Here is a 27,417-nt window from a genome sequence, read left to right as displayed (position 1 = left end):
ACTTTATTTCTAAAGAAAATTTTGTCAAAATTTTATTTCTGTAGAAAATTTTCGCAAAATTTTATTTCTATAGAAAATTTTTGCAATATTTTATTTCTATAGACAATTTTTGGAAATTTTTATTTCTATAGAAAATTTTCTCAAAGTTTTATGTCTATAGCAAATGTTTGCAAATTTTTATTTTTATAGAAAATTTTGTCAAAATTTTATTTCTGTAGAATACTTATAAAATAAAATTTTGACAATTTTCTCTTTGACTATCACCTTTCGCTTCTATATTTCTCGCCTGCTGTGTAGATATGCCCTTAACTGCTTATTTCATAGAAGCATAGTTACTTACTACGTTCCAGAGAACCATAGTCATGGCTCATGCTATTGTTACTGACATGCGACAGGCACTGACATAATTACGTGTTTTTATGATTGGCTTTCTTTCACTCAATATTCGTTACATTCTTTGTGTTTGTGTTTTTGCTATTCTCACTACGTCCATCATGGCTTAGAGTGTTTTCATTCCCATGATTTAAGAAGAATTTGTGCGGGAATATTAAACAGGAGGAGCCTATTGGAATTTTATTACTTGTATGTGGACTGTTTTCCTTTCTCGTGCATGTCCCTTCTTCAAGAAAATTCCCATTGTTGTGGCAGTTGAACTTGATTGTTCATTGGCTTTAATGCGCTTTACTCTTGTATTCTCAGCCAGTCTCCAATTGATGGTGGTGGCGGTGTTGTTAATTTCGTTAATTGTATACGAGATTACTTGCCCACGATATGATAATTTCGTCTTTTTGGTTTTTTTCTTTTGCTTTGGTTCCTTTTGTTTTGGTTGTTATGCCATTGCCTTTTTACGATTCCGATAATCAATCATTATTAGTATTGGTATTTTTTGGGTGGCCAGGAAACGGATATGCCGGAGGTTGGAGAAGGTGTGAGAAAAATTACAAGGCCTTGTATGTGTGATGGAATTGAACTTATTGTGTTATTGACGAGAGTAAATATTAATTATAGGATCTCAACATATGTGCTCGTTAATGGTAATTGAAGAGTATTGTTTATTGCGTGAGCCCACATGCTGCCTGTATATAATTTCAAGTGTAACGGAAAAGGAAATGAGATGGGCAAATGAGAGTGGGACAGAAAGATAGGGGGGAAGAGAGACTTGTATTAGGGATTGTACTTAGGATTTAAATTTTAGCATTTTAAAAGGAAAGTAAAAAGGCAAAAGAAATTGAGGGAGAGAACTTTCTTCGCATAATTAATTTTGAGAAAATTTTCTATAGAAATAAAGTTTTGACAAAATTTTCTTTAGAAATATAATTTTGACAAAATATTCTAGAGAAATAAAATTTTTGCAAAATTTTCTATAGAAATAAAATTTTGCCAAAAATTTTCTATAGAAATAAAATTTTGTCAAAAATTTTCTATAAAAATAAAATTTTGACAAAATGTTCTATAGAAATAAAATGTTGACAAACTTTTCTTTAGAAATAAAATTTTGTCAAACATTTTCTATAGAAAAACAATTTAAAAAAAATTCTATAGAAATAAAATTAAAAAAAAAAAAATTCTATAGAAATAAAATTAAAACAAAATTCTATAAAAATAAATAATCGTATATTTAACGATCTTAATTTATTTATTAATTTTTTTTTTTAAATCAATTATTCCACAATAAATTCATTTTTGTACATCCTATCTAATAAAATCGTAATTCTTTCATAGTTTATTACTCAATCATAGCCTTGCTATATGCCACTATGCTATCTTAATCCAAACGTTCAACTCCTTGGCCATAGAAAAGCGTTTTAAAGGAAATATTGCAATTACCAAGAAAACTGCTTAATAATGCCTAAGTTGCAATTTTTCCACTGCCAAAGATAGTAGAAGCTATTAAGGTGGTAGTGAGTAAGCACCACCAACAACTCTATCTACCTTAGGAAACTTTCATGATTGTAACGACTGACCTACAGATCAATTCCCGTAAGTAATGGTTGCTTTTTTGGGATGCGGCGAGGGTTAGGGGGAGGTTTGTCGATTATAGTACAGACGAAAAGCAATTATTTAGCTGCAAGGTATTATTCCTCCCTTCTTCCTTCCCTTGTATCAAGCAACTATTGACAATTCACTATTGTATTGCTGGATTCGATTTCACTCATTGCACTTAGTGATGAATGAAAATTGATCACAACAACAAGAAAATTGGAAACTAAATTTAATATTTAATAATCTTTCAGAGTATATGAAAGAAAAGCTAAAGCAATGAGGGTTAGTGTATTGTGTTACTTTTCCATTTTTAATAACGAAAATTCTATCAAAGGTTGAAGGAAATAAAAATGTACTATGATGGGTGCAATTCAAGCATTTGAACAATTATTTGCTAGCACAAATCTCTCCATTTGTATGGATGGGAGAAGAGAATATGTTATGGTATTAAGACTATATCTTTCTCTTGTATAATATACAATAAGAGAGTGTGAGCAAGAGATGGAGTGGGAGTGGGAGTGGGAGAGAAATCCATTTCTATGGGGTTGTATGTTAGAAAGTGTGATCTAAAAATGTAATGCAGCCGAACTACCAAAAACTATTGCTAATTAAAAAAAAAATAAATAGAAATTACAAATTCTGCAAAAAAATGGTAAATTGGTTCCACAGTTATTAAGAACACAAGAGCATAACTGAACAATTGATAAACTGGTTACTCTGTTATTAAGAACACAGGAGCATACAAGAAGAGAGAGAGGAACCCTCTAAAGACCTTAGTTCTGGTGAAGTTTATGAATGTGTTGCAGCCAAATCATTCTAAAAATGACAAAAGTATTAAAACTACCAACAAATGTTGCAAAAAAATGTAAACAAATGCTAAACTTAGGTGAAAACTAGATAAATTGGGTACACGGTTGTTAACAACACAAGAGCATAAAAGAAGAGAGAGGGAGAAAGAGACAACTCTTAGTTCTGCCAAAGTGTATGGACAGAACTGACGAGAAGCCATATCAAACAGTTATGTCAATTTTTTGGGGAAAGGAACACGAGTTCTACCAAAAATGGTAGATTTGTTTACAGTTTGATAGAATTGTAGAATTCTTGATATTTTGGTAGATTTTTCAAATAATTCCTCTCCAACTAAGAGGTACTTCTATAAAAAATTTATTTCTAAAGAACATCTTGTAAAAAATTTTATTTTATTTCTATAGAAAAATTAGGCAAGATTTTATTTCTATAAAAAAATTTTGTAAAATTTTTATTTCCATCAAAAATTTTGCCAATATTTTATTTCTATAGAACATTGTATTTCTGCTGAAAAATTTCCCAAACTTTTATTTCTATATAAAATTTTGTCACAAATGTATTTCAATAGAAAATTTTGTCAAAATTTTATTTCAATAGAAAATTTTGTCAAAAATGTATTTCTATAGAAAATTTTGCAAAATTTTTATTTCTATAGAAAATTTTGCCAAAATTTTGTTTCTATGGAAATTTTGTCAAATTTTAATTTTTGTTTTATTTTTATTTCTATAGAAAAAATGTGTCAAAATTTTGTTTCTATAGAAAATTTTGTTAAAATTTTATTTCTATAGAAAATTTGGCAAATTTTTATTTCTAGGAATTTTTTCAAAATTTTAGTTCTATAGAAATTTTGTCAAACATGTATTTCTATAGAAAATTTTGTCAACATTTATTTCTATAGAAAACTTTGCAAAAATTTTATTTCTATAAAAAATTTTGCCAAAATTTTGTTTCTATGGAAAATTTGGTCAAAATTTTATTTCTATAGAAAAATTGTGTCAAAATTTTATTTCTATAGAATATGTTGTCAAATTATTATTTCTAGGATATTATGTCAAAATTTTATTTCTAGGACATTTTATCAAAATTTTATTCCTATAGAAATTTTGTGAAAAATTTATTTCTATAGAAATTTTGTCAAAAATTTAGTTCTATAGAAAATGTTACCAAAATTTTGTTTCTATGGAAAATTTTGTCAAATTTTTATTTTTATAGAAAATTTTGGCAAAAACTTATTTCTATAGAAAATTTCGTCAAAAATTTTATTTCTACAGGAAATTTTGTCAAAAATGTATTTCTATAGAAAATTTTGTTAAAATTTTATTTCTGTAAAAAAAATTGTCAAAATTTTATTTCTATAAAAAATTGTTGTCAAAATTTTATTTCTATAGAAAATTTTGTCAAAATTTTATTTCTATAGAAAAATTTTTCAAAATTTTATTTCTATAGAAAATTTAGCAAAAAATTTATTTATATATAGAAAATTTTGTCACAATTTTGTTTTTACAGAAAATTTTGTGAAAATTTTAGTTCTTAGACAATTTTGCCAAAAATTTATTCCATAGAAAATTTTGTCAAAATTTTATTTCTATAGAAAAATTTTTTAAAATTTTATTTCTATAGAAATTTTGTAAAAAATTAATTTCAATAGAAAAGTTTGTTAAAATTTTATTTCTATAGAAAATTTAGCAAAAATTTTATTGACATAGAAAATGTAGTCAATATTTTGTTTCTATGGAAAATTTTGTCAAATTATTATTTTTATAGAAAATTTTTGTCAAAAATTTATTCCATAGAAAATTTTGTCAAAAATTTATTTCTATATTTCTATATAAAATTTTGTCACAAATGTATTTCAATAGAAAATTTTGTCAAAATTTTATTTCAATAGAAAATTTTGTCAAAAATGTATTTCTATAGAAAATTTTGCAAAATTTTTATTTCTATAGAAAATTTTGCCAAAATTTTGTTTCTATGGAAATTTTGTCAAATTTTAATTTTTGTTTTATTTTTATTTCTATAGAAAAAATGTGTCAACATTTTGTTTCTATAGAAAATTTTGTTAAAATTTTATTTCTATAGAAAATTTGGCAAATTTTTATTTCTAGGAATTTTTTCAAAATTTTAGTTCTATAGAAATTTTGTATGTATTTCTATAGAAAATTTTGTCAACATTTATTTCTATAGAAAACTTTGCAAAAATTTTATTTCTATAAAAAATTTTGCCAAAATTTTGTTTCTATGGAAAATTTGGTCAAAATTTTATTTCTATAGAAAAATTGTGTCAAAATTTTATTTCTATAGAATATGTTGTCAAATTATTATTTCTAGGATATTATGTCAAAATTTTATTTCTAGGACATTTTATCAAAATTTTATTCCTATAGAAATTTTGTGAAAAATTTATTTCTATAGAAATTTTGTCAAAAATTTAGTTCTATAGAAAATGTTACCAAAATTTTGTTTCTATGGAAAATTTTGTCAAATTTTTATTTTTATAGAAAATTTTGGCAAAAACTTATTTCTATAGAAAATTTCGTCAAAAATTTTATTTCTACAGGAAATTTTGTCAAAAATGTATTTCTATAGAAAATTTTGTTAAAATTTTATTTCTGTAAAAAAAATTGTCAAAATTTTATTTCTATAAAAAATTGTTGTCAAAATTTTATTTCTATAGAAAATTTTGTCAAAATTTTATTTCTATAGAAAAATTTTTCAAAATTTTATTTCTATAGAAAATTTAGCAAAAAATTTATTTATATATAGAAAATTTTGTCACAATTTTGTTTTTACAGAAAATTTTGTGAAAATTTTAGTTCTTAGACAATTTTGCCAAAAATTTATTCCATAGAAAATTTTGTCAAAATTTTATTTCTATAGAAAAATTTTTTAAAATTTTATTTCTATAGAAATTTTGTAAAAAATTAATTTCAATAGAAAAGTTTGTTAAAATTTTATTTCTATAGAAAATTTAGCAAAAATTTTATTGACATAGAAAATGTAGTCAATATTTTGTTTCTATGGAAAATTTTGTCAAATTATTATTTTTATAGAAAATTTTTGTCAAAAATTTATTCCATAGAAAATTTTGTCAAAAATTTATTTCTATAGACAATTTTGTCAAAATTTATTTCTATAAAAAAATTTTGTCAAAATTTTATTTCTCTAGAAAATTTTGTCAAAATTTTATTTCTAGAGAAATTTTTGTCAGATATGTATTTCTATAGAAAATTTTGTCAAAATTTTATTTCTATAGAAATTTTGTCAAAATTTTACTTCTACTGAAATTTTGCAAAAATTTATTTCTATAGAAAATTTTGCAAAGTTTTTATTTCCATAAAAAGTTTTGCCAAATATTTATTTTTATAGAAAGTTTTGTGAGAAATTTATTTCTATAGAAAATTATGTCAAAAATTTATTTCTATAGAAAATTTTGTCAAAATTGTATTTCTATAGAAAATTTTGTTAAGATTTTAATTCTGTTGTCAATATTTCAATATTTTGTTGTCAATATTTTGTTTCTATGGAAAATATTGTCAATATTTTGTTTCTATGGAAAATATTGTCAAATTTTTATTTTTATAGAAAATTTTGTTCCATACAAAATTTTGTCAAAAATTTATTTCTATAGAAAATTTTGTCAAAATTTATTTGTATAAAAATGTTGTCAAAATTTTATTTCTCTAGAAAATTTTGTCAAAATTTTATTTATAGAGAAATTTTTGTCAAAAATTTTGTAAAAATTTTATTTCTATAGAAATTTTGTCAAAATTTTATTTCTATAGAAAATTTTGCAAGGTTTTTATTCCTACAAAAAATTTTGCCAAATATTTATTTATATAGAAATTTTTGTCAGAAATTTATTTCTATAGAACATTTTGTCAAAAATGTATTTCTATAGAAAACTTTGTCAAAATTTTATTTCTAGAGAAAATTTTGTTAAAATTTTAATTTTGTAAAATAAATTTTGTCAACATTTAATTTCTATAGAAAATTTTATCAATATTTTGTTTCTAGTTAAAATATTGTCAAATTTTTATTTTTATACAAAATTTTACCAAAAATTTATTTCTATAGAAAATTTTGTCAAAATTTTATTTCTATAGAAAAATTTGTCAAAAATTAATTTCTATAGAAAAATTTGTCTAAATTTTATTTTGTCAAAATTTAATTTATAAATAGAAAATTTTGTCAAAATTTTGTATCTATGGAAAATATTTTCAAATTTTTATTTTTATAGACAATTTTGCCAAAAATTTATTCCATAGAAAATTTTGTCAAAAATTTATTTTTATAGAAAAGTTTGTTAAAATTTTATTTCTATAGAAAATTTAGCAAAAATTTTATTTACATAGAAAATGTTGTTAATATTTTGTTTCTATGGAAAAAATTGTCAAATTTTAATTTTTATAGAAAATTTTGTCAAAAAATTATTCCATAGAAAATTTTGTCAAAAATTTATTTCTATAATTTTGTCAACATTTTATTTCTCTAGAAAATTTTGTCAAAATGTTATTTATAGAGAAATTTTTGTCAAAAATGTATTTCTATAGAAAATTTTGTAAAAATTTTATTTCTATAGAAATTTTGTCAAAATTTTATTTCTACAGAAAATTTTGTCAAAATTTTATTTCTATAGAAAATTTTGTCAAAATTTTATTTCTATAGAAAATTTTGTCAAAATTTTTTTTCGATAGAAAATTTTGTCAAAATTTTATTTCTATAGAAAATTTTGTCAAAATTTTATTTCTATAGAAAATTTTGTCAAAATTTTATGTCTATAGAAAATTTTGTCAAAATTTTATTTCTATAGAAAATTTTGTCAAAATTTTATTTCTATAGAAAATTTTGTCAAAATTTTATTTCTAGAGAAATTTTTGTCAAAAATGTATCTCTATAGAAAATTTTGTCAAAATTTTATTTCTATAGAAGTTTTGTCAAAATTTTATTTCTATTGAAATCTTGTCAAAATTTTTTTTCTATAGAAAATTTTGCAAAGTTTTTATTTCTATAAAAATTTTTGCCAAATATTTATTTTTATAGAAATTTTTGTCAAATATTTATTTCTATAGAAAATTTTGTCAAAAATTTATTTCTATAGAAAATTTTGTCAAAATTCTGTAAAAACAATTTTGTCAAATTTTTTTTCTATAGAAAATGTTGTCAATATTTTTTTCTATGGAAAATATTGTCAAATTTTTATTTTTATAGAAAATTTTGTCAATATTTTGTTTCTATGGAAAATATTGTCAAATTTTATATTTTTATAGAAAATTTTGTCAAACATTTATTTCTATAGAAAATTTTGTCAAAATTTTATTTCTATAAAATATTTTGTCAAAATTTTATTTCTCTAGAAAATTTTGTAGAAATGATATGATATTTGTATAGAAAATATTGTCAAAATGTTATTTCTATAGAAAATTATGTATACAATTTTATTATTCAACTTGGTATAAAATCGATTGTTTGAATTATCTTCCAAAACTTTTTCCAATGTTTCATTGTTTCGTCATAATTTTTCTAGTATCATCGAAACAAAATATGCTACGTCTTACCTTTTAATATTGTATAATGTTAAGCTTAAATTCACTTTATGGAGTTGTATGCCTTTCTTTTGCCATTTGCCAGTGTCCTTGTTGAATGCATCGTAAGTTTTATTTCTTATTATTATTTTTGTTAACCTTGCACTAAAAGATAAAGTCATAAATAAAATTGCTGGTAAATGATAAATCTTTTGTTATACCTTGGTCTTCTGTTCCTTCTCTCTCTCGCACTCTCCCTGAATCTCTTGCTATGTGCTTGTAATGTCCTCTAAAACCCTGACAAAGCCCTTGTCCCCCTTTCCCCTCATTTTCATGATTACAACTAACAATAATTTTTTTGTAGCAATATAGTTTATGTATTTGCTCACCTCTTCTGTATCTTATTTGAAAGTTTTTCTCATTTCTTTTATTTTTCTATTGTTCATTGCAGATGGTGAAATCCTCAGAGTCTTGGTTAATAGCACTGCTCAAATTAAATGTGATGTTGGCTCAAATTTACCGGATGATAAAGTACTTTTAGTGGTGTGGTATAAAAATAATTTGCCCATATATAGGTAAGTATTTTGAGGAGAGAGATTTTATATAAGAGAGGAAAATTTATATATATAGAATTCTAAAATATTTAGAAAAAAATCTATAATTTGTAATTTTTCTCAAGAAAGTGATATTTAAGACTAAAAACAAAATATTTAAAAAAAAATGAACTTTCTTAAATTAAAAAAAATCCTGTATTTGTTTTATTAACAATTGTTTCCAAACACGAACAAGGGAAAAATTTAGGACTAACAAATCTTAAATATTACTAAAAAATTAAAAAAAAAATAATAATATATAGTAAATTCCAGAAAAACTATACATTTAGAATTTAGAATTTAAGGCTTAAATATTTTAAATATTATTTTCTGGGAAAATTATACATTAAAAATATGTTCGTAAAAGTTCAAGGAAGAATTAATAACACAAATTCTTCCTTGAACTTTTACGAAAATATTTTTTAATGTATAATTTTCCCAGAAAATAATATTTAAGATTTTTAAGCCTTAAATTCTAAATTCTAAATGTATAGTTTTCTGGAATTTACTATATATTATTATTTTTTTAATTATTAATTTAAAAATCTAAAATAACTAAAAAAATAATTTTAATTAATTTAAATATCTTCCAAAAAAAAAAAAATACAAAAAATTTACAAACAATTTTAAAAAATTTAAAAATCAAAATTTTTAAATACATTTTCTTGTATGTTTAATTTGTAAAAATTAAAAAATTCTTACATAGTTTTTATTTTCTAATTATTCAAAAATTACAATAATTTTAAATATCATAAAAGAATAATTTTCTGCCATTTATAATTTTGCAGAAAAAAAATTAAATTTCTAATTTTTTAGAAGAAAATGGAAGAATTTAAAACTTAAAAAAGGAAGTAAAGTCTAATGTCGGGCGGAGCCGACTATATTATACCCTTCACCCTGGCGTACATAAATCTGAACAGATTTCGACTAAATTTGACAAGCATGGTTGGAATAATAATTCTGCTATCTCTGCAAAATTTCACGTAAATGAGAGAATAACTTTGGCCTCCTTAGTCATATGAGTGTAAATCGGTCGAAATATATATATGGGAGCTATATCTAAATCTGAACCGAATTCAACCAAATTTGGCACAATTGACGAGACTGCTAAACGTAACCCTTGTGCAAAATTCGAAGCAAATCAGGCTAAGCTCTGGCTTTTGAGTCCATATAAGTGGAAATCGGACCAAAGATATACATGGCAGCTATATCTAAATCTGAACCGATTTCAACCAAATTTGGCACAATTGTCGAGAATATTAAACGTAACGTCCGAAAGCCAAAAGGACCTTAATTCGTCACCACCCTCAATAATTCAAAATTTCGATGAAAATCCTGAAAAAATTGAAAATTTTATATGAAAAACTTCTTTGGCCATAACTCCCTAAATATGGGTCCTAGAGCCAAAAGGACCTTAATTCCTCACCACCCTCAAAAATTCAAAATTCGATGAAAATCCTGAACAAATTGAAATTTTTATATGAAAAACTTATTTTGGCCATAACTCCCTAAATATGCGTCCTAGAGCCAAAAGGACCTTAATTCGTGACCACCCCCAAAAATTCAAAATTTCGATGAAAATCCTGAAAAAATTTAAATTTTTATATGAAAAACTTGCTTTGGCCATAACTCCTTAAATATGCGTCCTAGAGCCAAAAGGACCTTAATTCGTGACCACCCCCAAAAATTCAAAATTTCGGTGAAAATCCTGAAAAAATTTAAATTTTTATATGAAAAACTTATTTTGGCCATAACTCCTTAAATATGCGTCCTAGAGCCAAAAGGACCTTACTACGTGACCTCCCCCAAAAAATCAAAATTTCGATGAAAATCTTGAAAACATTGAAATTTTTATATGAAAAACTTATTTTGGCCATAACTCCTTAAATATGCGTCCTAGAGCCAAAAGGACCTTAATTCGTGACCACCCCCAAAAATTCAAAATTTCGATGAAAATCCTGAAAAAATTGAAATTTTTATATGAAAAACTTATTTTGGCCATAACTCCTTAAATATGCGACCTAGAGCCAAAAGGACCTTAATTCGTGACAACCCCCCAAAAAAATCAAAATTTCGGTGAAAATCCTGAAAAAATTGAAATTTTTATATGAAAAACTTATTTTGGCCATAACTCCTTAAATATTCGTCCTAGAGCCAAAAGGACCTTAATTCGTGACAACCCCCCAAAAAAATCAAAATTTCGGTGAAAATCCTGAAAAAATTTAAATTTTTATATGAAAAACTTATTTTGGCCATAACTCCTTAAATATGCGTCCTAGAGCCAAAAGGACCTTAATTCGTGACCTCCCCCAAAAAATCAAAATTTCGGTGAAAATCCTGAAAAAATTGAAATTTTTATATGAAAAACTTACTTTGGCCATAACTCCTTAAATATGCGTCCTAGAGCCAAAAGGACCTTAATTCGTGACCACCCCCAAAAAATCAAAATTTCGATGAAAATCCTTAAAAAATTCAAATTTTTATAAAGGGTGATTTGTTAAGAGCTTGATAACTTTTTTTTAAAAAAAAACGCATAAAATTTGCAAAATCTCATCGGTTCTTTATTTGAAACGTTAGATTGGTCCATGACATTTACTTTTTGAAGATAATTTCATTTAAATGTTGACCGCGGCTGCGTCTTAGGTGGTCCATTCGGAAAGTCCAATTTTGGGCAACTTTTTCGAGCATTTCGGCCGGAATAGCCCGAATTTCTTCGGAAATGTTGTCTTCCAAAGCTGGAATAGTTGCTGGCTTATTTCTGTAGACTTTAGACTTGACGTAGCCCCACAAAAAATAGTCTAAAGGCGTCAAATCGCATGATCTTGGTGGCCAACTTACCGGTCCATTTCTTGAGATGAATTGTTCTCCGAAGTTTTCCCTCAAAATGGCCATAGAATCGCGAGCTGTGTGGCATGTAGCGCCATCTTGTTGAAACCACATGTCAACCAAGTTCAGTTCTTCCATTTTTGGCAACAAAAAGTTTGTTAGCATCGAACGATAGCGATCGCCATTCACCGTAACGTTGCGTCCAACAGCATCTTTGAAAAAATACGGTCCAATGATTCCACCAGCGTACAAACCACACCAAACAGTGCATTTTTCGGGATGCATGGGCAGTTCTTGAACGGCTGCTGGTTGCTCTTCACTCCAAATGCGGCAATTTTGCTTATTTACGTAGCCATTCAACCAGAAATGAGCCTCATCGCTGAACAAAATTTGTCGATAAAAAAGCGGATTTTCTGCCAACTTTTCTAGGGCCCATTCACTGAAAATTCGACGTTGTGGCAGATCGTTGGGCTTCAGTTCTTGCACGAGCTGTATTTTATACGGTTTTACACCAAGATCTTTGCGTAAAATCTTCCATGTGGTCGAATAACACAAACCCAATTGCTGCGAACGGCGACGAATCGACATTTCACGGTCTTCAGCAACACTCTCAGAAACAGACGCAATATTCTCTTCTGTACGCACTGTACGCATTCGTGTGGTTGGTTTAATGTCCAATAAAGTAAACTGAGTGCGAAACTTGGTCACAATCGCATTAATTGTTTGCTCACTTGGTCGATTATGTAGACCATAAATCGGACGTAAAGCGCGAAACACATTTCGAACCGAACACTGATTTTGGTAATAAAATTCAATGATTTGCAAGCGTTGCTCGTTAGTAAGTCTATTCATGATGAAATGTCAAAGCATACTGAGCATCTTTCTCTTTGACACCATGTCTGAAATCCCACGTGATCTGTCAAATACTAATGCATGAAAATCCTAACCTCAAAAGAATCACCCTTTATGAAAAACTTATTTTGGCCATAACTCCTTAAATATGCAAATCAGGGCTAAACTCTGGCTTTTGAGTCCATATAAGTGGAAATCGGACTAAAGATATATATGGCAGCTATATCTAAATCTGAACCGATTTCAACTAAATTTGGCAAAATCAACGATACTAACAAACGTAATCCTTGTGCAAAATTTGAAGCAAATCAAGGCAAAACTTTGGCTTTTGAGTCCATATAAGTGGAAATCGGACCAAAGATATATATGACAGCTATATCTAAATCTGAACGGATTTTTTTCAAAATCAATAGCGATTGTTTTAGAGCCAAAGTAACACGCTGTGTTAAATTTGAGGACGATCGGACTTAAACTGCGAACTATACATTGCACACAAAATTACATATACAGACAGACGGGCGGACAGACAGACAGACGGACATCGCTAAATCGACTCAGAAATTAATTCTAGGACGATCGGTATACTAAACTAAATGGATCTCACACATTTCCTTCTCGGCGTTACATACAAATGCACAAAATTATTATACCCTGTACCATAGTAGTGGGGTGAAGGGTATAAAAATCTAAAATATTACATTAATTTAAATTGTTTGGAAAAATTGTAAATTAAAAAATTTTACAATTTGTTTGTAACAAATGGTAAATTAAAAAATTTCTTTAATTTATAATTTTTCTAGAAAGAACAAATAATATTTAGGACCAAAATTCAAAAATATCAAATACAAAAAAAATATTTTCTTTCATTTACAATTTTTCCAAAAAAAAAAAAACGACAAAGTGTTTAAAGCTATAAAACAACATTTTAAATATTAGAAAAAACGAATTTTCTTTAATTTATAAATTTTCAAAAAAAAACTATTTAAGTCTTAAATCAAACATCTAAAATTTTAAAAAATAAAACATTTCTTAATAAAAAAAATTATTTAATTTTTTTTTTAAATTATAATAATTATTTGTTTCTAAAAATTCTTATAATTCCAAATAATTGTCCAAACTTTAATAGTAATCCACATCCACAATTCCTTACTTATTTCAGTTATGATACAAGAGGGGCCCATGCGGGGACACCCTCTCATTGGCGTGATGAAGAAGTATTGGAAAGCCGTGCTGTCTTCCATACACATCGAGAGCCAGCCGAACTAGCCTTAGATCCCGTCAAGGTAATTGAAAAAAGAAATTGAAATTTCACATCTACTAAATAATTTAATTAAATGTGAACTTTTTTTCTCTCTTGCTTTTTGATTATTTTTCCCTGGCTTTCTTGGAAATTTTAACATTTTTAGGAAAAAGATGCTGGCAATTTTCGGTGTAGAGTCGATTTTAAACTTTCTCAAACTCGCAACAGTAATGTCAATTTGGAGGTTGTAGGTAAGTAATTCATTTTATGTGATTGAATGGGAAGGGAAAACATTTTTGTGTGGGGTCGTTGTATTATTTTCCTTTTGTTGTTGGTGGTGCGGTGGTAAAAACAATAACAAGTCCTATAATAATAACAAAGTGAAATGTAATAAAAGCTTTACTATTCCAGGTTAGCTGGGGTTTCTTCATTTTTTCTGGGTGGCTTCTCTTTGGGGATATATTTTTTTTTTTTTGGATCACTTAGTTTTCTTGGTTGCAAGAATTTTATTTTCATTCCCGCCCGCCCTCACCGACAATGTTATGTTGTTGGCAAATTGTAATCCACAAAAATTCCCGGAAAGCAATTGTGGTTTTAGGTTTTTTCAATAGCCAACCAACCGGAAAAACGACCATCTGTTAGACAGTGGGATGAAATGGGATGTAGTTGAAAAATATATATATATATTTTTAAATATTTCTATTAAAGTCGTTTTAACAATTAATAAAAAAAAAAATTACTGAGTGAAAGTATAGAAAAATTAAAAAAAAAAAACAAAAACATTACCAAATATAGACCATAGATAAATTATTTGTTAATAAAGGACAAATAAAATAAACAATATTTTAAAATAATTTTAATATAATTATTTAATTTAATATAATTATTTAATTTAATATAATTATTTAATGTAAACCATAGAATGAAAAAAAGTACTCATAAGGGGAGTATATCTGAGTACTTACTCCTATTGTATTGAATATGAATAGAACAAATATTCTATCAATGCACATACTCAACACACCAATATATTCCACCACCATTAATTGCAAAACTCTCTCCACTTCCCATATGTAAACAAAATAAGCAGCCGGAATAGATTTGCCATTTTGGTCCGATCGGACCAAAATTGGTCCAAAAATGATAAATTTTCAAATTTGGTCCGATGGCCAGACCAAATGGAATTTGATTCATTTTGGTCTATTTTCGTCAAATCGGTATTTTTTTCAAAATATTCTGTAGAAATAAAATTTTGACAAAATTTCCTATAGAAATAAAATTTTGACAAAAATTTCTATAGAAATAAAATGTTGACAAAATTTTCTATAGAAATAAAATCTTGACAACATTTTCTATACAAATAAAATTTTGACAACATTTTCTATAGAAATAAAATTTTGACAAAATTTTTTATAGAAATAAAATGTTGTCAAAATTCTTAACAAACATTTTATTTTTGTTGAGAATTTTGTCAACATTTTATTTCTATAAACAATTTTGTCAAAATTTTATTTCTATAGAAAAGTTTGTCAAAATTTTATTTGTTTTCTTCTATAAAAAAAAAAATTGGACAAAAAATTTTATAGAAATAAAATGTTGACAAAATTTTCAACATTTCTGTAAAAAATGTCATAATTCTATTTTTTTTTTTTTTTGAAAAATTGGTCAAAATTTTAATTCTATAGAAAATTTTCTCAACATTTTATTATATCTTCCACCATAGAAGGGGGGGGGGGTATATTAACTTTCTCATTCCGTTTATAACACATCGAAAAATTGCATTAAGACCCCATAAAGTATATATATTCTGGGTCGTGGTAAAATTCTGAGTCGATCTGAGCATGTCCGTCCGTCCGTCTGTTGAAATCACGCTAACTTCCGAACGAAACAAACTCTCGACTTGAAACTTGGCACAAGTAGTTGTTATTGATGTAGGTCGGATGGTATTGCAAATGGGCCATATCGGTCCACTTTTACATATAGCCCCCATATAAACGGACCCCAAATTTGGCTTGCGGAGCCTCTAAGAGAAGCAAAATTCATCCGATCCGGCTAAAATTTCGTACATGGCGTTAGTATATGATCTATAACAACCATGCAAAAATTGGTCCACATCGGTTCATAATTATATATAGCCCCCATTTAAACCGATCCCCAGATTTGGCTTGCGGAGCCTCAAAGAGAGGCAAATTTCACCCGATCCGGCTGAAATTTGGTACATGGTGTTGGTATATGGTCTCTAACAACCATGCAAAAATTGGTCCACATCGGTCCATAATTATATATAGCCACCATATAAACCGATCCCCCGATTTGGCTTGCGGAACCTCTAAGAGAAGCAAATTTCATCCGATCGGGTTGAAATTTGGAACATGATGTTGGTATATGGTCACTAACAACCATGCCAGAATTGGTCCATATCGGTCCATAATTATATATAGCACCCATATAAACCGTTCTCCAGATTTGACCTCCGGAGCCTCGTGGATGAGCAAAATTCATCCGATCCGGTTCAAACTTGGAACGTCCGCACGCAAAAAAAGCGTCGCCAAAAAAGTAATGAAAATGTTCTTTTTGGATCCGGAAGTGATGCAAAATTGACGTAGAAGCGATGAATTTAACATGGGCTTGTCATAGGACGGAAGTCCTCCATTTCAACAGCCGTTGCACTGAATGTGCATCACTTCTTTAGGTGTAAACCGAATTCAATGTTTTGGATGTAAATTAAAAAGTTCTGTGATATTTTGTCAAATAAATAATTTTTATAATTTTTTTATAATTTTTAATGGATTCTAACGCTGGTCGGAAACGTTTGACCTCAAATATTTTCAAAAATTCACAATTTTTCCAAATTGGATTTAGCATTTTTGTCGACAAAATTTAAATGATTTCTACCATTTTATGAATTCTTACTCTGTTTTTAACCTATTTGAAACAAAAAAAGTTAAAATTATCCATTACAAGTATGAAAAAACCAAGCTATAAAAAATTGAATTAAAAGAACTTCCTGCTTTTCAAGTTGTGCCTTTGGAAGAGCTTCCAATTTTTTTTGCTGGGGTGTTGTTAGTATATGGCCGCTGACAATCATGCCAAAAATGATTCATATCGGTCCATAAGTATATATAGCCCCCATATAAACCGATCCCCAGATTTAACCTCCGGATCTTTTATTTCTATAAAAAATTTTGTTAAAAATTCTTTAGAAAATTTTGTTAAAATTTCTATAGAAAATTTTGTCAAAATTTTATTTCTATAGAGAATTTTCTCAAAATGTTATATCTATAGGAAATTTTTGCAAATTTTTTTTTCTATAGAAAATTTTATTCTATAGAATATTTGTCTAACTTTTATTTCTTTAGAAAATTATCGCAAAATTTAATTTTTATATAAAATTTTTACAAAATTTTCTTCCTATACAAAATTTTTGCATAATTTTGTATCTATACAACTTTTTTAAAGTTTATTTCTGTAAAAAAATTTGACAAAATTTTATTTCTATTGAAAATATTGCTAAAATTTTATTTCTATAGAAAATTTGGTCAAAATTTTATTTCTATACAAAATTTTGTTAAACTTTTATTTGTAAAGAAAATTTTATTTCTTTAGAAAATATTGTCAAAAATTTATTTCCATATAAAATTTTGTCAAAATTTCATTTCTAGCAAAAATTTTGTCAAAATTTTATTTCTATTGAAAATTTTGTCAAAATTTTATTTCTATTGAAAATTTTGCAAAATTTTATTTCTATATACAATTTTTACAAAATTTTCTTCCTATACAAAATTATTCAAAAGAAGTGTGATAAGCAACACAAAGAGACTTTTTCGCCCACCCAATATATTTTTATACCCTGCGCCACACTGTGGAGCAGGGTATTATAAGTTAGTACATATGTTTGCAACACCCAGAAGGAGACGAGATAGACACATGGTGTCTTTGGGAAAAATGCTCAGGGTGGGCTCCTAAGTCTATATAGCCATGTCCGTCTGTCCATCTGTCCGTGAACCCATTTTTGTAACCAAAGTATAGGTCGCAGTTTTAGTCCAATCGACTTCAAATTTGGCACAAGTATGTGTTTTGGCTCAAAATAGAACCCTATTGATTTTGGAAGAAATCGGTTCAGATTTAGATATAGCTCCCATATATATATTACGCCCGATATGGACTTATATGGCCTAAGAACCAAGAGTTTTATCCTAATTTGCTTAAAATTTTGCACAAGAAGAACAATTAGTACTATAGTCAAGTGTGCCAAATTTAATTGAAATCGGTTCAGATTTAGATATAGCTCCCATATATATCTTTCGCCCGATTTACACTCATATGACCACAGTGGCCAATCTTTCACTCCGATTTAATTGAAATTTTACAGAGGGAGTAGAATTAGCATAGTAGCTATGCGTGCCAAATTTGGTTGAAATCGGTTCAGATTTAGATATAGCTCCCATATATAGCTTTCGCTCGATTTACACTCATATGACCACAGAGGCCAATTTTTAACTCCGATTAAGTTGAAATTTTGCACAGGGAGTAGAATAAGCATTGCAGCTATGCGTGCCAGATTTGGTTGAAATTGATTCAGATTTAGATATAAGTCCCATATATATGTTTTCCTGATTTCGACAAAAATGGTCAAAATACCAACATTTTCCTTCTAAAGTCGCCACTGCTTAGTCGAAAAGTTGTAAAAATGACTCTAATTTTCCTAAACTTCTAATACATATATATCGGGCAATAAATCATAAATAAACTTTTGCGAAGTTTCCTTAAGCTTGCTTCAGATTTAAATGTTTCCCATATTTTTTTTTACTAACATTGTGTTCCACCCTAGTGCATTAGCCGACTTAAATTTTGAGTCTATAGATTTTGCAGAAGTCTATCAAATTCTGTCCCGATCGAGTGATATTTAAATGTATGTATTTGGGACAAACCTTTACATATAGCCCCCAACACATTTGACGGATGTGATATGATATCGAAAATTTATATCTACAAAGTGGTGCAGGGTGTAATATAGTCGGCCCCGCACGACTTTAGACTTTCCTTACTTGTTTTTGTTACTTAAGTGAATTTTTATTCAACGCCTGGAAGTATGCAACGTAAATTGTCTATAGCAGATATACAGGGAGCCACCGTGGTGCAATGGTTAGCATGCCCGCCTTGCATACACAAGGTCGTGGGTTCGATTCCTGCTACGACCGAACACCAAAAAGTTTTTCAGCGGTGGATTATCCCACCTCAGTAATGCAGGTGACATTTCTGAGGGTTTCAAAGCTTCTCTAAGTGGTTTCACTGGAATGTGGAACGCCGTTCGGACTCGGCTATAAAAAGGAGGTCCCTTGTCATTGAGCTTAACATGGAATCGGGCAGCACTCAGTGATAAGAGAGAAGTTCACCACTGTGGTATCACAATGGACTGAATAGTCTAAGTGAGCCTGATACATCGGGCTACCACATAACCTAACCTAACCTAACCTAACCTACAGGGTTTCTGACGGAATTGTTAATTTTTAAGATATTTTTCCATAAAACGGAAATTTGCCCCCCTGTTATGGTTTACGAATTGGCAAAATGGGGGTAATTAGAAATACGAAAAGGTCTTTTCTTCTATTCAATATTATGGAAAAATTAAAAATTATAGCTAACATATATTGGCTAGGAAGCAGTTATTTCGGATTTATTATGTGGCACATTCATTATTTATTTATTGTGCATAATTTTATTTAATTTTCTAGACTACGAGTTATTTATTTTCACAATCCCATCCCACTGTGTATGATCAACCCTGAAAACATTCAATGTTGGTGGTCGCATATCTACCAAACAATGTACAAAAATAAAACTATTAAAAATATTGTTGAAGTCAGGCACATTTTTAATTAAACAAACATATTTGAAATCTTTCCGCCACCCCAAAAAAAAACTCTGTTGTTCACCCTTAGCCACTAGAGCATTTCCATACAAACATCAAGGGGAAAATCTATGTTATGGGGAAAATCTCTGCCTAATAGAATATTTATTTATTTATTTCATTTGTTATCCATATTCCATACGTTTATTGCATTGAGTTTGATTATAGGAGGGTTGTTAAGTTGTCATAGTAAATTGTTTTAAATAAATTTTAATCCATTTCAATAAATGATTGTGTAACTTTTATTTTATTTTTCTCTCTCTCTCCCACCACAAATAAAGTGCCGCCCAAACAACCATTGATATTTAATGAACGTCGTCTGCGTATTGATTCACGAGCTGGGCCCTATGAAGAGGGTGGAAGTCTGGAGGTAACCTGTGTGGTACAAGAGGGTAAGTGAATTTTTGCTTTATGAAAATGACCTTGCAAAACTTTAGCTTGTGTACGTGTTCATTAGGGTCATTCATTATGAAAGACCCAGAATTCTTCGACCATAGTTTGAACTAAAAGTTAAGCAAATTTAAAACAATAAGAACAAATTAATCAGGAAGCTTTTCAAAAACTTATCCGTGTAAAAACTTAAAGGGAACTAAACTAGAAATAGCCATTTGTTTTTTCATTTATTTGGTAATAAAAAAATTATTTGCTTGATTATTCCATTCGATAATGTCACTAATGAAGTAACGCTCTATAAAAAGTCATTAGAGACAATTTTATTGCTCTTAAGTTTTCTTTCAAGGATTTTGAAGGAGTTAATTATTATGACTATATGGCTTTTTTATTGCTTGCTAAGTTTTATGATTAACGAATGGAAAGAATGTTAACTTTTATGGGAAATATTTTATGGTTATAGTTACGGCAAAAATATTTAGACTAAACTAAAATAAAAAAAAAATTAATATAAAAAATAATAAAAAAATAAATAAATAATTAAAACAAATCAACATTAATGTACTAAAATCAAAATGACACAGAACAAATTTTATTTACTTTAATTTGAACTACATAAACAACCTAAAAAGGTTTTAAGGTTGTAATAAAAAATAAATAAATAAATTGAACAAATTACTTATATATTAAAACCAATATAATACAATACAGATTTATTTAGATTTAATTAATAAAAGAAAAAATGACGTAAATTAAAATAAATAATAAATATATAAAACATTAATTTTAATATATTAAAATCAAAATTGTATAGTATAATGTATAACATATAAACTAAAATACAATAAAATTAAATCAAATAAATTAAAATAAAAGAAAATCTATTGCCCATATTATTATTAAAGGATAAGAATATAATTAAGGCACACAGAAAAAAAATTCACGAACATTTTTCCAATTAAAGTCTTAAGTGATTTTTAAAAAATATTCACTTAAAATTTTTATTGTTTCGACAAATTTTTTAATTGTAACTAAAATCAAACACAAAACTTAATAGTATCAAGTAATTTTTTAATTGGATAATTTTTTTTAATTGACAATCAATTAATTTTTTAATTGATACTACCATTTTTGTGATTGAAGACATTTCAATTAACAATTAATTTGATCAATTAATTTCGTGATTGAAGAAAAAAATATTTAATAAAGAAGAAACCAATAGATTTTCATATAAAAATCAAATACTTAACATAAAAATTACATAGAAAAATAATATAATCGACATTTAAGGTTTATTTTATTGTTTTTCATATTATTTTATTTTATTTTGTTTTATATTATTTGATTTTATTTTATATCATTATTTAATTTTATTTTATTTTATTTTATTTTATTTTATTTTACTTTTCCTATTTTATTTTATTTTATTTTATTTTAATTTACTTTATTATTTTATTTTTTTTATTTTATTTTATTTTTTTTTTGTGTTATTTTATATTATTTTACTTTATTTTAGTTTATTTGCTTTTATTTTGTTTTATTTTATTTTATTTTAATTTATTTTATTTTGTTTTATATTATATTATTTTATTTAATTTTATTTTATTTTATTTTATTATTTTATTTTATTATTTTATTTTATTATTTTATTTTATTTTATTTTACTTTATTTTATCTTATCTTATCTTATCTTATTTGATTTGATTTGATTTGATTTGATTTGATTTGGTTTGATTTTATTTTATTTTATTTTATTTTATTTTATTTTATTTTATTTTTTTTTTACTTTAGTTGATTTTATATTATTTTATTTTATTTTATTTTATTTTATTTTATTTTATTTTGTGTTATTTTATTTTATTTTATTTTATTTTTTATTTTATTTTGTTTTATATTATTTTATTTTATTTTATTTTTTTATTTTATTTTATCTTATTTTGTTTTATTTTATATTAGTTTATTTTATTTTATTTTACTTTATTTGATTTTATTTTGTTGTATTTATTTTATTTTGTTGTATTTTATTTTATTTTATTTTATTTTATTTTATTTTGTGTTATTTTATTTTATTTTGTTTGCATTATTTTATTTTGTTTGCATTATTTTATTTTATCTTATTTTGTTTTATTTTATATTAGTTTATTTTATTTTATTTTATTTTACTTTATTTGATTTTATTTTGTTGTATTTTATTTTATTTTACTTTATTTTACTTTATTTTGTTTTATTTAATTTTTATTTTATTTTATTTTCTTTTATATTATATTATTTTATTTAATTTAGTTTTATTTTTTTTTATTTTATCTTATTTTATTTTGTTTTATTTTATTTTATTTTATTTCATTTTATTTTATTTAATTTTATTTTATTTTATTTTATTTTATTTTATTTAATTTTATTTTATTTTATTTTATTTTATTTTATTTTATTTTACTTTTTCTATTTTATTTTAATTTACTTTATTATTTTATTTTATTTTACTTTATTTTATTTTATATTGTGTTATTTTATATTATTTTACTTTATTTTAGTTTATTTGATTTTATTTTAGTTTGTTTTATTTTATTTTATTTTATTTTACTTTTTCTATTTTATTTTATTTTATTTTAATTTACTTTATTATTTTATTTTCTTTTACTTTATTATATTTTACTTCATTTTATATAATTTTGTGTTATTTTATATTATTTTACTTTATTTTATTTTAGTTTATTTGCTTTTATTTTGTTTTATTTTATTTTATTTTGTTTTATTTTATTTTATTTTATTTTATTTTATTTTACTATATTTTACTTAATTTTATTTTATTTTACTTTATTTGATTTTATTTTATTTTGTTTTATTTTGTTTTATTTTATTTGATTTTATTTTATGTTATTTTATTTTATTTTATTTTATTTTATTTTGTTTTATATTATTTTATTTGATGTGATTTTATTTTATTTTTTTATTTTATTTTATCTTATTTTGTTTTATTTTATATTAGTTTATTTTATTTTATTTTACTTTATTTTATTTTATTTTGTTTTATTTTATTTTATTTTATTTTATTTTATTTTATTTTATTTTATTTTATTTTGTGTTATTTTATTTTACTTTTTTTATTTTATATTACTTTATTTTATTTTATTTTACTTTATTTTACTTTAGTTTATTTTATTTTGTGTTATTTTATATTATTTTATTTTATTTTGTTTTATTTTAGTTTTTGTTTTATTTTATTTTATTTTCTTTTATATTATATTATTTTATTTAATTTATTTTATTTAATTTATTTTATTTTATTTTTTATTTTATTTTGTTTTGTTTTATGTTTTTTATTATATTTTATTTTGTTTTATATTATTTTATTATATTTAATTTTATTTTATTTTTTTATTTTATTTTATTTTATTTTATTATTTTATATTATATTATTTTATTTTATTTTATTTTATTTCATTTTATATTATATTATTTTATTTTATTTTATTTTATTTTATTTTATTTTATTTTATTTTATTTTATTTTATTTTATTTTATTTTATTTTACTTTATTTTACTTTATTTAATTTTATTTTATTTTATTTTATTTTGTGTTATTTTATATTATTTTACTTTATTTTATTATATTATTTTATATTATATTATTTCATTTAATTTAATTTTATTTATTTTATTTTATTTTTATTTTATTTTATTATTTTATATTATTTGATTTTATTTTATATTATATTATTTTATTTTACTTTATTTTATTTTATTTTATTTTATTTTATTTTATTTTATTTTATTTTGTTTTGTTTTATTTTATTTTATTTTATTTTATTTTATTTTATTTTGTTTTATTTTATTTTATTTTATTTTGTTTTGTTTTGTTTTGTTTTATTTTATTTTATTTTGTTTTGTTTTGTTTTGTTTTGTTTTATTTTATTTTATTTTATTTTATTTTATTTTATTTTATTTTGTTTTATATTATTTTATATTTTTTTATTTGATTTTATTTTATTTTATTTTTTGATTTTTTTTTATTTTATCTTATTTTGTTTTATTTTATATTAGTTTATTTTATATTATATTATTTTATTTTATTTTACTTTATTTTATTATATTTGTCCCACTTAGTTTAATTACCTTAATTACTTTCTTATCCCTTAATATAATTGGGTTAAGAAAATATGCAAACTTCATTTAATTTCGCATAATACAAAAAAATGGCTTAATCATATCCAAGCCAATTGGAGTGTTGGTTAACTTTGATTGATGATACTGCTGCCAAAAGTTGGGTGTAGGAAACATAAACTTTAGCGACAAATTTCACTTCAAACCAAAAACTCCTCCCCGACTAAAAACAAACAAAAAAAATAAACTAACGCCTCGTAAACAACACGGACTGCCTACACCTTAACTTGGATTTTCACACGAAATCCTTTAACCTATTCGTACAATTTAAAGGAAGCAGACATTGAAGAAAGTTGTGCAAAAAAAGCTACATCCATTACAATATTTTCAATTTTACTTTTTTTTTTGTTAAAACTTCCTGTTTTGGGGTCTGTAAAATGCCGTCGTTAAATATAAAATAAATTGCGAAAATCACGCAATGTTTTTTGAAGATTTTAATATGAGCAAGTTAAGATGGTTCAAAAATCAGGCAAGTCTTTAACTTTAAACTTTGAAGATGTGGACATTTTTGGCAAACGATTTTTGTCTTTTTTATGTTTTTCCAAAAACCTGCAAAAGCCATTCTTAAAGTTCTTCTAGGGATATAAAAGTTAATGTTTACGTTTTTTATATCCAAAATCGACTATAGATTCATTGGAAAATCCATTAAAAATTATTTTTGATCATTTCCTTCAGTCTAAATAAAAATTGTCCTCTTTTATTGTGAGTTTAACATATTAATATTATTTTGTTTTATATTTTTATTTATTATTTATTAATATTTTTAGAAAATTTAAATGAAAATTAAAAAATAATTTTTGAAAAAAAAAAATAAAATATAATTAGGTCAAGTAAAATAAAATAAAACAAATTTTTGATAAAATACAATACAATGATATAAAATAAAATAAAACAAAGTACTGTATGATTACAATAAACAATAAATAAAATAAAATAAAATAAAATAAAATAAAATATTATAAAATAAAATAAAATAAAATGAAATAAAATATTATAAAATAAAATAAAATAAAATATTAAAATAATTAAAATATTATATGATAATTTTTTCCGCGGTTGTTAGGGACCACAAACTAATACCACGTACCAAATTTCAACCTGATCGGATGAATTGTGCTCCTCCAAGAGGATCCGGATATCAAATTTGGGAATCTGTTTATATGGGGACTATATATAATTATGGACCATTATGGACCAATTTTTGCATGGTTGTTAATTACCATATACTAAAACCACATTCCGAATTTTAACCGGATCGGATGAGTTTGAGTCCTCCAATAGGCTCCGGAGGTCAAATCTGGGGATCGGTTTATATGGGGGCTATATATAATTATAGAAACCATATAGTAACACCACGTGCCAAATTTCAGCCAGATCGATGAAATTTGTTTCTCTTAGAGGATCGGCAAGCCAACTTTGGGGGTCTGTTTATATGGGGGCTACGTAAACGGGGACCGATATGGCCCATTTGCAATACCATCCGATCTACATCAATAACAACTACTTGTGCCAAGTTTCGATAGCTTGTTTCGTTCTGAAGTTACCGTGATTTGAACAGACGGACGGACGGACATGCTTAGATCGGCTCAGAATTTCACCACGACCCAGAATGTAAATATTTTATGGGGTTTTAGATCAATATTTCGGTGTGTTACAAACGGAATGACAAAGTTATGTTACCCCCATCCTATGGTGTAGGGCATAACAAAGAGGGATTTTTTTTTTTTTTTTATAAAAGTAAAAGTTTTAATAATTAAACCATTAATAAAATTAATGTATATAATCTAGTTTTTAATATATTATCATACTTTGTTCTGCAGGATTTTGTTCGACCTTGAAAATTTATTATTTTTTGTATTAATTTTAAAACGGGCCTTTAAGGTCTTTATATATGCAAACAAAATATAAAAATACCACATATAATATTTAGACCATACATACAATTAATATAGGCAATCAAACCAATTAAGATTTGCTTATATTTAATTTTTCGACAACTTTCTTAAATTCCTAAAAATTTTGTCTCCACTTAAATTTCCACAGCAAACCTGATTTTTGTTTATATTTTCCTTTGTCTATATTAAAATCATACCACCCCCCTGCCCCTTTCCCTACCATCTTAAATATCTACCCATCATTCTGTCAATTTTTGAATGTCTTTTAGACAATTCCATTTAAAAACAAATCTTTTTATTTTACATATAAAGACAATTACATTTGAGTTTGATTGATCGGCACAATAAGCCTGGGATAATGTTTTCTATGGAACTAGATTAGCAATGCCTGTCTAAATTCATGTGCAAAAAAAGGTGAAATATATTAGCGCTATCATGATGTATTGTGGTATATCTATGGCATTTTGGAAAAGACATATAAGGCCATAGGTGGCAAGCAAATGGCATATGCATACGCTCTAAGCAATTTAAAGATTTATTTTGTGATTTTGTATTTGTTTTTATTTTCTGGAGAAAGAAAATAGATTTGTTTGTTGTTTTCAAGTGGGTAAAAAAATCACAATATTGGGGGAAATATATTAAATAAAACCGAGGCATTAAAAATGCTGAAAGAAAACGTTTTTCTTCTGGCCTATTTTTCCAAGTTTTTAAATTGATGTAGAGTAGTGCGACGATGCTTTACTATTTTAGAGAAATTCGATATATATTACAACCCAAATCCATTACATTTTCCGCCTATGGGACCATTTTCGGAAGGAGTTATCATGCACTTGGAACAACCTGATTTTTTTCAAAATCTTTAACAATCAGCTTTTCACTTGGCCAAGGTCTCTAAAGCAATCATTAACCAAAGCTCGCTAATTCCTTACACATAACGCAATACACTTACCGAAGGAGGTGTTCGCTTGATCCTTTCTCTTTGATGTTGTGATGTTCGATTTAGACTCATTTGTCTTACATAGAATTACTCTGACATTAGCATTACGGTCGGCACTTACCTCATTTCTCTACTCCTCAAAATTTATCGGTCTCTCACTTCCTCTCTTTTTCTCACACACTGTCTTCTCCTAAACATTTTATCTTGAATTATTGCTATTGTGAAGAGACCATACTCTATTACCGATTCATAAATTGTAAGAAAAGCAATTTGTGGTTATTATTTCCATACTGTGAACTT

The 27,417-nt window shown here is 25.3% G+C and overlaps 1 protein-coding gene across 1 annotated transcript in view; it reads left to right on the top strand.

Moving 5' to 3' along the window:
- The window catches only part of side-VI (sidestep VI transmembrane protein), a 663,002-nt gene that overhangs the window by 414,912 nt on the left and 220,673 nt on the right, over window positions 1–27,417 (top strand). Inside the window, exons 4-7 of the mRNA XM_075289298.1 lie at window positions 8,764–8,887; window positions 13,743–13,866; window positions 13,990–14,074; window positions 20,016–20,126. Of these exons, the coding sequence (XP_075145413.1) occupies window positions 8,764–8,887; window positions 13,743–13,866; window positions 13,990–14,074; window positions 20,016–20,126 (444 nt within the window). The remainder of the gene's footprint in view (window positions 1–8,763; window positions 8,888–13,742; window positions 13,867–13,989; window positions 14,075–20,015; window positions 20,127–27,417) is intronic.

Source organism: Haematobia irritans, chromosome 1 (assembly GCF_050003625.1).
Source record: "Haematobia irritans isolate KBUSLIRL chromosome 1, ASM5000362v1, whole genome shotgun sequence".
Classification (NCBI taxonomy): Eukaryota; Metazoa; Arthropoda; class Insecta; order Diptera; family Muscidae; genus Haematobia; species Haematobia irritans.
Note: the sequence above shows the minus strand (reverse complement) of the source record. Positions and strands in the feature narration are given on the sequence as shown.